This window comes from Seriola dumerili, unplaced genomic scaffold (assembly GCF_002260705.1).
Source record: "Seriola dumerili isolate Sdu_G_001 unplaced genomic scaffold, Sdu_1.0 BDQW01000138.1, whole genome shotgun sequence".
Taxonomy (NCBI): Eukaryota; Metazoa; Chordata; class Actinopteri; order Carangiformes; family Carangidae; genus Seriola; species Seriola dumerili.
The window spans coordinates 7,025,539-7,042,482 of NW_019174393.1; the positions used below are offsets into that span (position 1 = coordinate 7,025,539).

Below are 16,944 nucleotides of genomic sequence, written 5' to 3' on the forward strand. Positions count from 1 at the left end.
GACTTTTCTGAGCTAAGACTTGAACGGGTGTGTGCACCAGACACTAACTATGCCTTCACAGACCACAACATCTCAGCCCTGCTTTTTAGCACTTTGGGCCAGACAGAAATATCCCAACATCTGTGGACTGTCATGAAATTTTGTACAGACATTCGTTTTTCCCAGAGAACAAATCCTAATGCCTGTAAGGATTTCCTCTGACACCACGATGAGGTTCACGTTTGTTGTTTTGAATGAAAAATCTCAGCAACAGTTAGATGCATTGCCATAAAACTTGCTAGAGGCATTTCTGTCTCTCTCAGGATGAGTTGTAATAATTTTATGATCCCTTACTTTTCATCGTGCACAATCACTAGGTGAAAATTTTATCCATCCAATACTTGGGTTTATCTCCAAATACCTGAAAAACTATACAACATAACTCATCATCATCACCTGTCGGCCTACTTTGTGTTTGGTGCTGATTAGCGGTTGTTAGCATGCTAACACGGTAAATGACGATAGTGTATGTGGTAAATATATCTGCTAATATAAGCATTAACATTGTCATTGTCAACATGTTAGCATGCTAATGTTTGCATTTAGCATCACTTGCTGTGCCATGAACAGTTCCAGTCAGAGCTGGCTGCTAGATACTTTTTTGTCAAACTCTTCCTTTCATCTCATGAAATAACATGAAAGTTGAGAGAAAATATTCATGGTCCTTTCAGATAAATTACAAAAAAAAAAATCAATATACAGTATCAAGACTAATTGTAGGATATGTATCAATTAGTTGTAGGCTAAAATAGTAATTGTGGATGATTTTTGGCAAGAATAAAACATAAATGTGTATCTTTAATTTTACAAATAACAACACTCTTGCCAGATATGGGACCACATTATCATTCAATCAAGAGAAAGGACATTATGAAATAAATAATCATATGAATAAATTATTCTTGTGAAAATTTTGAAGAAATCATTACAACAACTTCTGGTGAAATGGTATTTCATCGTTCATTTTCATAGTAACTAAATTTTATTGGATATTTATTCTAAAAGGTATTTTTTCAAAGTCTGAGGAAATAAAACAGAACTCCAATAATTATGAAAATATGATGGAGCAAATATGATCTCATAATAATGATCTGAGTTTTGATAATTTCTCAAATAATTCCATAAAGTATTGTTTTATTTATAGATTTTACAAGATTATTTTTTGTTTCATATTGAGCACATTGGGGGCGCCACAGTGAATGGAATCGAAAGAGTTAACTTTACCAGGAAGCATATAATAAAGGAACGGTAGGGGCGGGGCTCTTAGCGACGTCAACGTGCTTAAACGAAACTGAATGTGGAAACTCTCGAACAATTTGTTTGTCCGTTTTAAGCATCCGCTTTTAAAACGTGCAACTTTACAGGTAAATTCAATTCTTCCTTTTTCCATTTCCTTTGTGTGTTTCTTGCTACACGTGTTAAAGTAAAGTAAAAATATAACACATTATCCAGCCCATTGAGTTTAATTATATGAGTCGTTAAAATTGTATTTCTGCTTGGTTCTTGTCCAGATATGGCGGCTGCCAGCAATCTGTTGTCAGAGGAGAGGTTCCTGTGTTCTATCTGTCTGGATGTGTTTACTGAGCCAGTCTCAACGCCGTGTGGACACAACTTTTGCCGTGCATGTATCCACAAGTACTGGGACAACAGTGACACTCACCTGTGTCCATTGTGCAAAAGGACATTTTCCACAAGACCTAAACTCCAAGTCAACACTATGGTGTCGGAGTTAGCAGGTGAGTTTAAGAAGTTAGTTCAAGTCAAAGCCTCATCTCCAGACCCACAACTTGCAGTAGACGTTCTTTGTGATATCTGCTCTGAGATAAAGGAGAAGGCAGTGAAATCTTGCCTGATGTGCCTTACTTCTTTCTGTGAAAGGCACCTTGAGCCACATCAGAGAGTTGCTGGTCTCAAGAGCCACACATTGTTAGACCCATTGAGGAATCTTGATGATAAGATGTGCAAGACACACAACAAGATAACAGAACTGTACTGTAGGGATGACCAGACCTGTATTTGTGTCTTGTGTCTCAGAACCGATCACAAGAGTCACTATGTTGTCCCACTCGAGGAAGAATATGAAATGGTGATGACAAAAAAAGATGAGGCAATGGCAAATATCCAAAAGCTGATCCAATCCCGGTCTGAGAGGATAGCTGAGATTGAAAACTCACTGAATGCCTGCCAGATAGAAACTGACAAGGAGAAAGAAGCCAGCATGCAGGTGTTCACTGACTTGATACGCTCCATTCAAAGAAGCCATGCCGAGCTTGATGAGGTGATTGAGGAGAGGCACAGAGAAACAAAGCAAAAAGCTGAAGCTTTTCTCAAAGAACTGAGGATGGAAATGACTGAACTCAAAAGCAGAAGTAGCCAGCTGGAGCTGCTGTCACAGTCTGAGGATCACCATCATTTTCTCCAGAGTTTCCCAACCTTGACCTCACCTTTAAACAAGGACTGCACCAACATTGGACTTCAGTATGACCTGTCTTTTGAGGCAGTGAGAGGAGCTGTGGCTCTGCTGAAACAAAGAGTTGATGAAATCATGGAAAAGCTTCCTGAGATCAAAATGAAAAGAATGAGAGAACATGCAGTGGACTTGACTCTTGACCCTGACACAGCACATTGCTCACTTGTCATGAGTCAAGATGGAAAACAGGTCGCAGATGAAGACACCAAACTGGAACTTCCCGACAATCCAAAGAGATTTAAAAAGTTTCCAGAGGTTTTGGCAAAGGAGGGATTCACAACTGGGAAGTTTTACTTTGAGGTGCAGGTGAAAGGAAAGACTAATTGGATTGTTGGAGTGGTCAAGGAGTCTGTAGATAGAACGGGAGACGCGAAGCTGTCAGTTAAAGATGGTTTTTTGACCTTTAGGTTGAATGAGGGCAAATATAGAGCATCTCAAAACACTGCTACAATCACACTGAAAGAAAAGCTTCAGAAGGTGGGCATCTTTGTGGACTATAATGAGGGAGTGGTTTCTTTCTATGATGTAGATTCTAAATCACATGTGTATTCTTTCACTGGCTGCCATTTCACAGAGAAACTTTATCCATACTTCTTCCCTGGGAATAATGACAGTGGAAGAAACTCTGCCCCTCTCATTATAACACCTGTACCTCAACCATACTAGTTTTGTTCTTTTTGGTCCTCCTTTAGGGTTCACAGGGAAATTAAAATTGGTCTCCATTACTACACTCAAAATCTGTCCTTAAAGTATTAACAGCAACCGCCAAACGTTACATGACATTGGCCTGTTTAATATGGAAAAATATTGTCTGATATATGCATGGATATTCAAAAGAAATGATATTACATCATCAGTTCTGTTATGTTAGATGTGAAGTAATGATACTAGTGTTGTACAATAGTATTGTGTCATCCTGTCAAATTACAATGGATAACGTTATCAATGTCATAAGATAATGTAGCTTTAATTTGTCAAGGTATTTTGTTGCTTGTGTGTTGTTGAATTATATGCACATTTTAATTGTTGAAATATTTACTTGTAATTCACAGTGGTGTGGAGTGAAGAGCAGTTGTGCATTTGACAACTGGGGCTGAATAAACTACACATCCAGATTGATTTTGTTGTGTTTAATCCTACCTAGAAGCTTGGTCACAATATTAACCTTGTGGCATCTGAAAACTTCTTGAATGTAAAATGTGGTTATAATTCATGAAAATGCAACAGTATGAGTTGGAGGACAATTTAAAGGCAGTCCAGTACCGCCATAGAAACACGAGTCCTGGCTCCTAGCAGTTTTTAACTATTTAGATTTACAACGGAATTCAACAGAATTGTTTCTCACATCTTTGTCATGGTATCAGCATTGTCAGTCAATAGTAGTCTGCCCACTTCTTTTACTCCCGACTCCTGCCTATGTGCTTCTGCCCCCACACTGATTTCTGTGTGTGTGTTTGTGCGCTCATGAGTGGATGCACACATTATCCTTGAGTGTGATGCGTGGGCCGATGTTCTTAAGCACTGCTGATGGAGCTCATCCATAACTGACTAAAACCTGGTGTGTTTCATTGTGTTTTGTCTTTCATTAATGGGACACAAGCCCTTTTTTTTTTTTTCTTTAGTGACAAATATCTTGTCTTATTTGATCAAAGTAGGTTACTACCAAATAATTTGATATAGTATGAAATGAGTGATTGAGTCAGTAATGAAAGAGATGCAGACATCAACAGTACACTCAGTAAACACTAAAGTATGGTAATCAGACATCCTGAAGTAGGAGATATTTTGACATAGTTTTTTCCAAGACGAAGGCAATGGAAAAATGCAGTGCGAATATAAATGCATTATATTGTGAATTTAAACTGAATAATAACATACATCTGAATATTTTCTTAGAAAATATGTTCCTCAATTAGATGAGTACATTCCAACAAAAAGCTTCCATTGTGTATTACGTTTGAGGCATACCTTTTTCCATTAGTGATATCACTTTCTCCTCTGTCTCCAACTACCAAATAGATGAGGGTCAGCTGTGTTAGCTGATAGGAAATGGAAATGGAAATAGAATGTTGTTGATGTCAAATTTGAGTGAATGTGCTCTGCATGCTGCTCTCATGCAAGCATGTTGTACTTGCAGCCACACCACAATCAGACTTAAGCAGCAAATGAAACCTGTTGTGACTTCACTGACTGGGATGAAGTAAGACGGCAACATGCTTGAAACAAGTTTTTTTTTTTTTGATGATAGGTAAAAGTGCAAATTATTAAGGATATATGGCCCCTGTGACTGTTATTATATTACCTTATTGTTTCATTAATATGTAAATGGTATCTTAATGTTGTAGCTGGTGGAAGAGGAGCTATCACTACTCCATATGCTGTTGCGTAGTTTAGGACAAAACAAAGCATCCAATCTTATTAGTAAATACAGCTGTTACATAAATGCAGTGAAGTAAAAAGTGCAATATTGCAGTTGAAATGTAGAATAGTGGAAGTATAAGTAGCCAAATGTGTAAATACTCAAATTAAGTATACCTACCTACCTACCTACATACCCACCTACCCACTTAGGAAATTGGTCCTAGATTCTGATAGTCTGATATGCATTCTAAGCAGCTCAAAAATAGCTGTTGTACAAACTAAACCAAAAGCGTTACATTTAATTTAGTATCTAATCTATCACCGGAAATCGTCAAAAATTGCCTATAGCTAGTTTTGGCCGTAGTTCAATAAAGTATATCACCAACATTAACGTATAGTTGCTTTGTGCCCCCCCCCCAACACACGAAACACCTGCGTTATGTAAGCTAGCGGCTAAGAAGCTCACAGGTTGGCGGAGAGCCTGGGTTTCTGCTTTTGTGGGAATGTCTAGTGTGAGAGGCATCTGTCTTTGGGAAGCAGAGATTTCTTTTTGTTAAGGTTATTCTAATATTTTTGTCACAATTTATTTCATGTCATTGCAGGGGCGGTCGTGTGAAATGGCATTGCATACTCACAGTTTGAACACCGTTTAACTTTCTCTCATGGAAACCCCATCGGGATTACGCAAAGGACTTTCCGTAGCGCAAGCGAAGATAGGAATTGTGCGAGTACCCGATGCTGAGTGTTGTCAAGTGTTCCTAAACGGTGCAGTAGACGAGAAGAAGCATTTTCTAGTGTGGAGTTTTGTTTCCAGCGCGCAACTGGGTGCATTTTTTTTTAGTCGTGGGTGACACTACACATCATTTTCTTTAACACCATTGATTTAAAATGTGCGAGCAAGTAGGGTTTCAATGTCTTACACGAGGACACCGAAACGGAGCGCGCGGCTGTTAATGGATACACTGACTCCTGCTGGGATCAAACCTGCAACCTTTCAGTCGCAACACGGTCTCTCCAGCCAATAGACTGCTCTGCCATCCATGAGTCCTCCCACTAAGACAACCTGTATCACATTTACAGTATGGATTACTGGACGTTTCGCCTCGCGCAAATCCATTTAACAACTTTTCTGAGGGAATTAATTTAATTTGATGAAACTGTGATACCTACACGCGTTTCATATTATGACTTTCCTCCTTACATGTACTCAAGCCATACATCTGGTGGCTTAGTGTTATTTTTTCACACGTTTCTGTTAAGAAGAAGAACCCTCCGTACACTTAGAAGAGTTGTAGCCTAAATCTCGTCGGCTCTCATGGGACTGAGGCATTCGTCGCGTTGTTTGCTGCTACGGCGGAAGATGGCGGAGGCGGACAGCTCGGAGGTAGGGACCTTGTGGTGTCCTGCACCCGGTAACAGCGGGACCGGGCCACTGTCAGTCTTCTTATTTTTATGGTGACAACACATTGCACTTTAATATTATTTATATTTGCGTTATAATGATGCCAGCCACATTTAGAATCAACGTTGTACTGATGGTGTGCACACAAAGCGAAGTACATACCCGTGTCCTGCAGATGTTACGGGTGATCTATGCAGACTAGTATAACAGCAATAATAGTGATAATGCATGCAGAAGATGTGCAGTTATGTTAAATGAACAGTTTAGGATGCATGGACATATTGAACGTGGTCATGTCCGCTGTCCCTGGTGCTGAAACGGACCTGCATCTTTTGCCGGCTCTTCCTTTAGTACATCACCGCTATAGCAAGTCTCCCCCCTGTGTAATTACAAAGGCTAATTGCTTTTATGGATTCTTGACTGCTTATTTTATGGTTCCCTTTTCACTTGCATTTAATCCTGCTCGCTGTAAGCCCCATATTAACGGGAACAAGGTCCACTCACTCACACCCACTCCACTCACTTGTAATTTCCTCCCATGAAACACAGTCTTTCTTAACTCATTCTTTTCGGTTTCATTGTTGTCTGTAATTTCTTAATTCTGATACAAACTCTACCCTTATACTTTCTTTTTCCTCCGTAACAGCGGCAACAGCCTGTCACGTCCTCCCTCTCTCAGTCTGCCCAGCCCTCCCCACTGCCTAAACCAGTGCCTACTACCCACCATGTGCCCTGCGTCCCCCATACGCCTCATGTAGCAGCCTTGTCCACCTGTCCTGGTCGAGGCAAGATTGCCAAGTTCATCAGCCCGGAGGAAATGACATCACGGGACTACTACTTCGACTCTTATGCTCACTTTGGCATCCATGAGGTAAGCAGACCAAGCTGACAAGTGGCAGCTTGGTATGATTAGAGTAAAAAATGACACCAGATGCTTCCTGTTCTGTTTAACCTGATGTTCCTTAACTTTGCCAAGGTTAGTCTGGCAGCAGGATATGTGAAAAACTTCATCTGATTTAACAGGGACAGATTTCCATGAACAGACAGGTTTTGATTTTGGTAGTGTTCCAAATCTTCTACTGGCATAGATGATATTTTACCCATAACTGAGAAGCTAATGCCTACAGATATTTGATTCCAAATCTTGAGTTCACTGGATCTGAAAATCAGTTTGTAAAGTAAGAGTACACAAGCCAAGTTAAAGCCCAAGCAAGTTCAAAAAAACAACAAAACAATCATCCAGGAGAAGCAAAAAATAAAAGCTATGAGGAGTTGTCAGTCCTCCAGTGCTTTCGAATCTCCTGTCCAAACATGGGTTTTAAAAAAGCATGAAATCAAACACCTTCAAAAACATAACTCAAACATCTCCCAGAAGTTTAAAGTACCTCTCATTTAATTTAAATTTGAATATAAAAATCTATCCAAATTATTCCCTCAAATTAAAAACAACCCCAAACATAAACCACAGAGGCAGCTGTCTGCTTATGAACAACCAAACATTACGTTTTAGGAGTGATATCTTGTGGGGAAACATAAAGCTGCTGAATTATCTGCACTGGTGGAGAGTGTCTCCCAGCTGACAAAAGAGGAGGCTTATTCATTACCAACTAGCACTATGCACTTCAGATGTACTGCAACAGTCTTCACAGTGCTCCATAAATGAAAGCAAGCTGTGTCTGTCTTTTACAGTCATCTATAGTCAGCTGCTAAATAAAATTGTAGAGCTATAATCCAGCTAATGACCTTGATCTGCGAAGGGTTGATGGTGGAAAAGTTTGGGGACATATAGACCTTTTTAAATAGAGTCCATATTTAGCATGTGGGTCAGGTTTTTGTCTGCTTGCAGACAAAGAGAGTGCCCTGATTAGAGGAGTGCAAAGCAAGAAAGAAGTAAAAGTGGGATGTGTGAATGGGCTCAGGGAGATGGATATCAGGCGGTCCCCAAAGGCTTCAAAGGCTTTGCGTTGTACTCCTGTCTATTTCAAGAAGCTCTGTCACTGTCACAGAGGCTTTTGGCCTAAATACTGCGTTTTCTAGCTCATTATATATGACAAAAATGTGTGTACATGTTGAGGGAACCATGCAACTGCCCACTTCTTGCATAATCTATACACATTTGTATGTTTATGATGTAACATTATGTGTATTATGTGTATTCTTTGGGTAGCACTGAAATCTCAATTTTGCCTCCATTACTGAACAGGAGATGCTGAAAGACGAGGTGCGGACGCTGACCTACCGGAACGCGATGTACCACAACAAGCATGTGTTCAAGGATAAAATTGTCCTGGATGTCGGTAGTGGAACGGGGATCCTCTCTATGTTTGCAGCCAATGCCGGTGCCAAACATGTGTATGGGGTGAGACAAATAGATGCACCCTTTGGACACTAACTAATAGGTCACTGTAATCAGCTGTCAGTCTCTGCTTTTCTTTCAATCTTTATGAGAGAAAAAAACCACACACCCATTCAGTCTCTATTTATAATATCTTATCTGGCTTTGCTGTCACATTATTTCTCATCTGTGGCTTTCCCTTCCCAATATCAGACACATACACGCACACACGCACATATCCTGCCTTTTTTTAAAAACTCCTCCTAAGGGCCAGGCCCTAGTCTAGTCCAGAAATTGGTAATCTCTCTCAGACAATCTTTGACACAGAGGCAATAAGAGACATCTGGCTCCCCCTTAGAGCAGGGCTGCAAGTCACAGGTTATACATTACCAGCAGTGTCTCCCACAGTTATGTATGATTCATATACTGTATTACACTTATGGATGGGAGAGCAAAATGATTTATTCGTTTTCATGCAGCACACGGTCTGCAATGGGCGACCAGGGACATAAATGTTTAGATGGATTATCAGGGTTTGATTAAATTTTGTCCTTCAGTACCCTAAAGGTGAACTGACTGTATATGGGGAGGGAATACGGTAGATAACACCCTGCTGGTCATCCCTGTTCACAAGGAAATCTTTATTTTCTTTTTCCTTTTTTACCTACAGATAGAATGTTCAAGTATATCAGAATATTCAGAGAAGATTATCAAGTCGAACCACCTACACAATGGTAAGTTTAAGTGGTTTTCCATTACTACAATATATCTTATATCCATCTGTCTGAATGCAGAGCAGTGTGATGGCGTCTGGATTAGAAATAGCGTGAAAAATCTTCATATTTCCATCATTACCGTCACACCCGACAACATTAGTCACAGTTCTGATGGTTAACTGGCAGCTGGATGTCAAATAAGCATAATCTCTGCCATCAGTCAGAATCCCCTCAGTGGGGCTGATTACCATTGTAAAATGCCACCCTGAACTTCACAGATGGAGGACTGGCAACAGATGGTTGGTTTCATAACCTGAAAAATTCACCATTAGACAGGTTTTTGTTTGATCTCTTTAAATTTTCAATTCAAGCATTTAGCTGATGATCTCAGTAAGACATGCAAGAATTAAAACTCAAATGCCAACTCTTATCAGGTACAGACTGTTATTTATACAATGATGACTGCAAATAATAATCATCCACTAAATATCCAAGCAAATTAGATGCAGTACTGGTTATTAATTAGCAACCAACAAGTAAAAAAAACAGTGATCTTTAAGGTGTCAAAGGTTGAGAATGAGCTACTTTACAACAGAAGCGTGTGCGAAATGTTTGCATCAGTTTTTCTTCCACTTCCACGTCCGAAAAATTCTGTTTTTTCAGTATATTATTGTGCATTAACGACCAGACTTGATAGTGCTGAACTCTACCATATTGCATCTGTTTTACTTTGACAGCCCTCCTTGTATCTCCATATCATGGGTCAAAGAGGCAAACAGAAAATAAGACAAAGGAAATGCATTCATAAATAAAACACTGAGGCACAAGATAAGAGCAGTAATTAAGCTGTATGGATTTACAGAAATCCCTAGGAACAAAAACACTGTTATCTGAGAATAGAGTCATTGTACAATTTCCATTAATGTGATGAAGATGCCGTGAAGTAATTTGGTGCCTGCTGTTTTGTGGCTCTCCACATCGCAGTCATTACCATCTTCAAGGGCAAGGTGGAGGAGGTGGAGCTTCCCGTGGAGAAGGTGGACATTATCATCTCGGAGTGGATGGGTTACTGCCTCTTCTACGAGTCCATGCTCAACACTGTCATTTTTGCCAGGGACAAATGGCTGGTATGATATTCCTGCTGGAGGTTTGGGGAGGGTGCTGGGCTCGCTCTGTGTGTGTGTGTGTGTGTGTGTGTGTGTGTGTGTGCAGCTGGTTGGACAAATAAGGCTTTTGATACGTAAACACACCAGACAGTGATTAAGTAGAGGATTTACTGTACTGCCTGCGTGCATGTGTCTGCTGCCCAGATGCTGAGGTCATACATGAATGATCGGGTTTCTGAGCTCAGTAGCCGCCTGCAGGCTATAACCTCAGCACATGTGATCTTATATTACACTCCAGGTGTGTGAACAGTAAAGATGATGGATGGCCACTGTATAGTGCGGCATTGATATCTGAAGCTTTTCTCATTCAGAAACCTGGAGGCCTGATGTTCCCTGACAGGGCTGCTCTCTATGTGGTAGCCATTGAAGACAGGCAATACAAGGACTTCAAGATTCATTGTAAGTAGTAATGGTAGATTTGTTGCTGTTTGCTTTCAAGTTTTTGCTAAGTTATTACCTTCCTCTGTCTCCGTCTCTCTGTGTGCATAATTGATGATCATTGTGCAGATGAAGTGAAATCATCATACAGAGAAGAATGGCTCCACTTTCTAATAAGTCACACTTGATAAAGAGTTACATAAGCTGTAACTAATGGATTTATTAAGGTCAGCAGATATTTTAACTGGATGATATCACTTTATAAAGTTGATTTGGTGGGTTTGCAGCAGACAGAGACCAACACAAGCAGTTGTGTTTCTGTCCACCTGATGAATCTAAGTCCAATATTCACGCTTCTGTTAGCTCTATTTCACTCTCCACCAACTGCCTAACCATTAATAAAGCCATTAATTTCAACATAGAAGCCCAGTGTAAACATTCCCTTTTGAAAGTAGCATCAAACGTGTTTAAACAAGTTATTCTACATCTACAGTGCATTCTTTGCTCTAAACTCCCTCCATGCGTTCAAATAACCGTCACAGCAGGAGCGCTGAGCTTAACCTTGCGATCCAGATCAAAGCACCAAAATTAAAGGTGCATGGACACAGAATCTGGGTCAATAACTTCTACTGAGTTTCCTTTCACTGCACAGGTGGCCTTCCCTGTTCCATAAAATGTAGGCATTCACACAAAGGTGTATACTTTCACATGAATACCAAAAGCATTCAGACTACTCAAACCCTCACGCTCTTATTTTTAGTTTCTCTCAGCGTTGGTGGCATATTCCACCTTCTCATCGTACAGACTTAGCGTTTGGCCCCCTGACAAAGCAAGGTGGAGTGGAGGGACAGAGGGAATGGGGGAGGGAAGGCTTGCTTGGTGTGTTTTTCAGCCCAAATTATAATAAAAAAAGCCTGCCAGACATGGTGGAGGAGGTGGAGGAGGCCGGAGTCTATTTTCAGCAGGGCCTGAATAGACAGAAAGACAGCATGAGTGCGGGACTGCTCTTCTTGGCAGGGGTTAAGCGTTCTGTTTTATTTTCTCTGCTACCTTTTTTGTTCTGACAGCTTGGCAGGAACAGAGAGAACAGAGCTTTGCAAATAAAATCAAAAAATTAAAAAGTAAAAACCCATAAAACACATGCTGTTTGCATGTGTATTTTCATGGGTAGCCGTGCCTCAGATGTTTATGATTGTGTGTGCACAGGGTGGGAAAACGTGTACGGCTTCGACATGAGCTGCATTCGCAACGTGGCCATCAAAGAGCCTCTGGTGGATGTGGTAGATCCCAAGCAGGTGGTGACTAATGCCTGCCTCCTGAAGGTTAGTCTGTGTGTACATGCATGATGGAGGGGGTGTGGGCATACCTCAAGCATTTGTCTTTCATGCCATCTGGTTTTATATTTTGAAAAATGTACATATTTGAGGCACACATCCAAACAAGCAAAGTTTCTCATCTTTTGTGTTCCCCCACCGAGTACATGAACTCCCCCTACCAGAAGAATTCAGAGACAGCTATCAATCCCCAAACCTCTGAGCATTCCCTGTCTGCTGAGACTATTTTCTAGTACATAATAGAGGTCTCTGGAGAGCTGTAATAGTCTGCGGCTCTGCTTCCATGCTTGAAAATACAGCAGTGGCTTGCCTTTTATCTCACAAATGAACAGAGGATAAGAGCATTCAGGGAGGTGATAGCTTTTTTGTTTGTCCCCCTCTACCTTTAACTCTCTTTCCATTGCTTTTCCTCTCTCGCTGTTCCTTCTCTCTGCTTTACTTCACTCTGTCCTATTTTGAGTATAAGATATCTTCAGTCCGCACCGCTTCTTATTTCTTTCTCACGTCATTTTTGTCATCTCAGTTCTCACCATTTCCTTCTCACTCACTTCTTACCCTTCATCCTCTGTCACGTTCTCTGATTTGAACAGTGTCAGGCCTCACTGGTCTGAGCGAACGGGGTGGTCTCACTCTGTCTCTCCCTCTGTGCGATGGTGAAATGTCACATGAGAGCAGGCATTGAGTCACCAGCGAGAATGAAATGGGCTCTCCATCACTTGGATAAGCGCAGAACATAAAAAGGAGGGTTTCCTTTTGTGTTCGAAAAGGTGACTTATTTGTCAGGTTGGAGGGCGGGTTACTCATTAGTTAGTGACACACTGCCTGAAAATTAATTTTCACCGCCTCAATTTCTTTCACATGCATGTATTCAGGGCTTATCCACCCTTTCCCCTCGCTGCCAGCCACTTCACCCCGTCTTAAATCAAACTGCCACTCATTCCTATCACGCTAAAATTACAAAGTCACTCCCAGGGACTTTTTTTTCCCTCTCCTCCCACAATTTGCTGTATATGACACTGGCCTGGTATCATTGGAAAGGACAGAGGTGTTAAATCACAATCTGTCATGCTGATGCCACATGGCCAAGCAATCCACAGCGCAATAGGAAAGGCAAGATGAACAGGTTGCAGTGTAACCCCCCCCCCCCAATCATCCTCTTAAATACGACATCATCTACATGCAGAGCAGAGACACATCTGCCCCTCCTCTATTTTGTACCCAGTGTGATACTTGGCAGGTAGCAAAATGTGATACTTAAAATTGTGGCCATATTCATGATGTAGCATGAGCAAACACACAGATGCTGTGTTCAGTCACACACACACACACACACACACACACACACACAAACACACACACGCACACAAATACTCCCTCCCTTGTAGGCTTGAGGGAGGACACCCACACAGCATGTGTACTGTGAGCAGGCTTCATTTGCCAGCCGTGATTCAACCTGTGGGCTTTCACACACACACACACACACGTACACACACACACAGAGACACACACACAAACACACACACGTAGAATAATCATGATGAATAATCAAGAAGGATTGACATATACATGCACTGCATGTGTGTGAGAGATGGCAAGTGGGGGGTAACAACTTGTGTTTGTGTGTGTATATGTGGTTTTACATTACAGTGCTGCTATTCCATCAGGGTAAATTCATGAATTGAAAAGAGCAGAGATGTCTTGAGAGCAGTCTTTAAAATAAAATAAAATAACTGGGTGTTTTTTTTTCCAGGAAGTGGACATCTACACTGTGAAGCCAGAGGACCTGTCCTTCACCTCAGCCTTCTGTCTGCAGATTCAACGCAACGATTATGTCCATGCCCTGGTCACCTATTTCAACATCGAGTTCACCAAGTGTCACAAGAAGACTGGCTTCTCCACGGGTGAGGCTACACCAGAGTCATAACTCATAACCACTGTTTCCTATCCTAAAGGTTTGGTTCACACAAATCATAAAAAGCATATTTCTTCACTAATCCCTACTCGTAATATAAAGCCACGGAATTTCTCACGTTGTCTCTGATATTTCTGCCACCACCCTCACACAATGGAGGTTCAACTGTGCATTGTACTATACTGTCTAATGGAAGACGCTCACACTTCCCAGGTTTGTCTTTCAGCACTTTACTGCAACAGCATAACCTTCCTGCAATTGTAGAGAAACACAACATTCACAGGGTCACTCTTACAGAAATACTCTCTGTGCCCTCCTGGGATAACGTCCAGGATGAAAAGCAGAAGCAAAGCAGAAGCAGAGGTTCCAACACAGTCAGTTTAAATCTAAATTCACTGTGAAAACACAGAACATTGCTTAAAACATCTACTGCTGCAGCAAAAAAAAAACAAAAATAGGAAATGTGGAAAATAAGTGTATTACTGGAAACATGTACCTTTCAAAATAATCATTTCAACTGGAACTACTTTCTTTGAAAGAAATGGTGTCTGAAAGTGGCAATGTGTTCAATGAGACAGAAATATCAAAACCTCAGCAAATAAAACAAAGTATCTTCATGGCTACCACTGACGGTAAGTGAGAAAATAATAAGAATAAAAAATCCTATATAATTTTGGCTAACTCGAAGCTCTGATGTCCTCAGAAGACAAAGAAAATGCAGGCATTTATAAAACGGTACATAAAAGTACATGAAGGGAGGAACTGGTAAATTTCGTTTTCACATTCCTGATGTCCTGTAAGCTTCCAAATTTCTCGAGCACAAGTATTTTGAGCAATAAATCAGCGTCTATTAAAAGGAAGCGCCTGCACTTCAGCATCTTAGCTCTTGGCTACACTCTGCTGGTGTTACATGAGTCAACCCCGTGTTTGCAGCGACGGAATCACCAAGCACTTTTGGTAACATGGTGTCGAGGACGTCTATAATAGAGAGAGTAGCAAAGCTGTTATGTAAGCTTATGTTAATACATTCATACATCCAGTGCTTACATAATACTGTGTAGAGGAGGTTCTATGTTTGGCTGAGTCTGTTGGGCCTGAGGCTGAGCATCACTGAAGGAGTTCTGTCCTATAAGCCTCTGTGTTTCTCCCACTGGCTGAGTAAATTTCAGTTGCTTTGTTGTTCAATTTATTCCACGTTAACATGCCCACGGCACTTCAGTGCCTACCGGAACTGTTTTGTAAATCTTTCCCCCTTAATGACTCTTTCCTACCTCTTTCCTCATTTCCTCTCCTCTCTGCTTTCCCCCTCTCCTGTTTAAACACCTTTCACCTTCCCTCCTCTCCTCTCTAATATGGTCATCTTTTTAAATCATTTTTCAATTTCTTTCTTTTTCCATGCACATATATTCCTCCCTTTCGCTTCTCTTCTTCTCCCTCCCACTATTTCCATCCTATCCTTAGCTCCAGATGCTCCCAGCACACACTGGAAGCAGACAGTGTTTTACTTAGAGGACTACTTAACTGTCAAGAAAGGAGAGGAGATCTTTGGCAGTATTGCTGTCAGGCCCAATGAGAAGAATGTGGTAAGACTAATCAAAGATCAGAACAAAATTCTCAATAGTTTAGATTTAAACAGTGTTAGAGAAATTATTCAGATATACTTAAATGTAAAGTAGCAATACCACAAGGTAAAAAATTAAATTACCTATGGAAAGAGTCAGGCTAGCTGTTTCCTTCACTTTCCAGCCTTTGTGCTAATCTAAGCTAAGTGACTGCTGGCTGTAGCCTCATATTTAACAGACAGAGATGAGAGTGGTATCGATCTGACTCTTCTCCTTAGAGAGAATAAGTGTCAGTAAAAGTGTTAAGTATTAGCAAATAGCACTTTTTTTATTCTACTAAAAGTAAAAGTACACATAGTGCAGGAAGTGGCTGCTGAGAGTATTATACTATTCTCCATTATGTTACCAGATTATTATTACTGATATGTTCATCTGTAGATGGCATTTTACTGTTGCAGTGAGTAGAATTGGGTCTAATTTTAACCATTTATTTAGTCTTGAATTAAAAAGCATCACGTTTCATAAGCTTATCATATGTCTTGTGTGTAAAATCTTAATCTGCAGGGTAACTAGTAACTACAGCTCTCAAATAAATGTAGTGGAGTACATTAATTGTCTCTGGAAATAAGTGAAGTAAAAGTATAAAGTAGCAGAGAATCCTGAAGTGCCTGGGTAAATGTATTTAGCTTTTTCCACTAGTGGATTTAACAATATTAAGTGCATCTGTTGCTGTGTGTGAAGGTGCTATTAGATATTAGATAGATATTCCTGCCGTTCATTTCTTGGTTATTGTTTTATCTTTTGTAGCGTGACCTGGAGTTCACCCTCGAGCTCGACTTTAAAGGACAACTATGTGAGGCCGCGATTTCCCACGACTATAAAATGCGTTAGGAACAACAACTACAACAACGGCGCCCCTGGTGCGAACCGTCCCTCAGCCCCTTTGGACACATCCTAGAGAGGGGAGGGGGGCACAGGCTCTCCAACAAGCATTCCAGTTGGCCTGCGAGGGCGACCCCGACGCATCTGATTGGATGCCATTAAGCCAGCACTTGAGTGATGTCATCAGAGTAGGCAAGTATCTGTCAGCAATAGTGCCATCACGTGTACCAACTTGATCAACTCGGGCACATCGTTGAATGTAACCTCCTAAATGAACTTGATTTTTTTTTCTGTCACTAGTTTCTGGGAATTGAATTATTTTGAGTATAAAATGAAAAGCATTTACCAGTCTTTATATTGTTAGTGCAGCTAATGGAGAAGCATTGA

General features: G+C 40.8%; 2 protein-coding genes across 2 annotated transcripts; both read left to right on the top strand.

Moving 5' to 3' along the window:
• Nucleotides 1–1,312: 1,312 nt before the first annotated feature.
• On the top strand, nucleotides 1,313–3,617 carry LOC111224744 (E3 ubiquitin-protein ligase TRIM39-like). Its single transcript, XM_022749367.1, has 2 exons — nucleotides 1,313–1,403; nucleotides 1,551–3,617. The coding sequence occupies exon 2, from the start codon at nucleotides 1,553–1,555 to the stop codon at nucleotides 3,173–3,175; it is 1,623 nt and encodes a 540-aa protein (XP_022605088.1). The 5' UTR covers nucleotides 1,313–1,403; nucleotides 1,551–1,552; the 3' UTR covers nucleotides 3,176–3,617.
• Nucleotides 3,618–6,185: 2,568 nt separating this feature from the next.
• LOC111224745 (protein arginine N-methyltransferase 8-B-like) lies at nucleotides 6,186–16,586 on the top strand. Its single transcript, XM_022749368.1, has 10 exons — nucleotides 6,186–6,254; nucleotides 6,919–7,143; nucleotides 8,476–8,631; nucleotides 9,278–9,341; nucleotides 10,308–10,450; nucleotides 10,801–10,888; nucleotides 12,074–12,189; nucleotides 13,952–14,102; nucleotides 15,575–15,696; nucleotides 16,483–16,586. The coding sequence occupies exons 1-10, from the start codon at nucleotides 6,186–6,188 to the stop codon at nucleotides 16,564–16,566; spliced, it is 1,218 nt and encodes a 405-aa protein (XP_022605089.1). The 3' UTR covers nucleotides 16,567–16,586.
• Nucleotides 16,587–16,944: the final 358 nt, after the last annotated feature.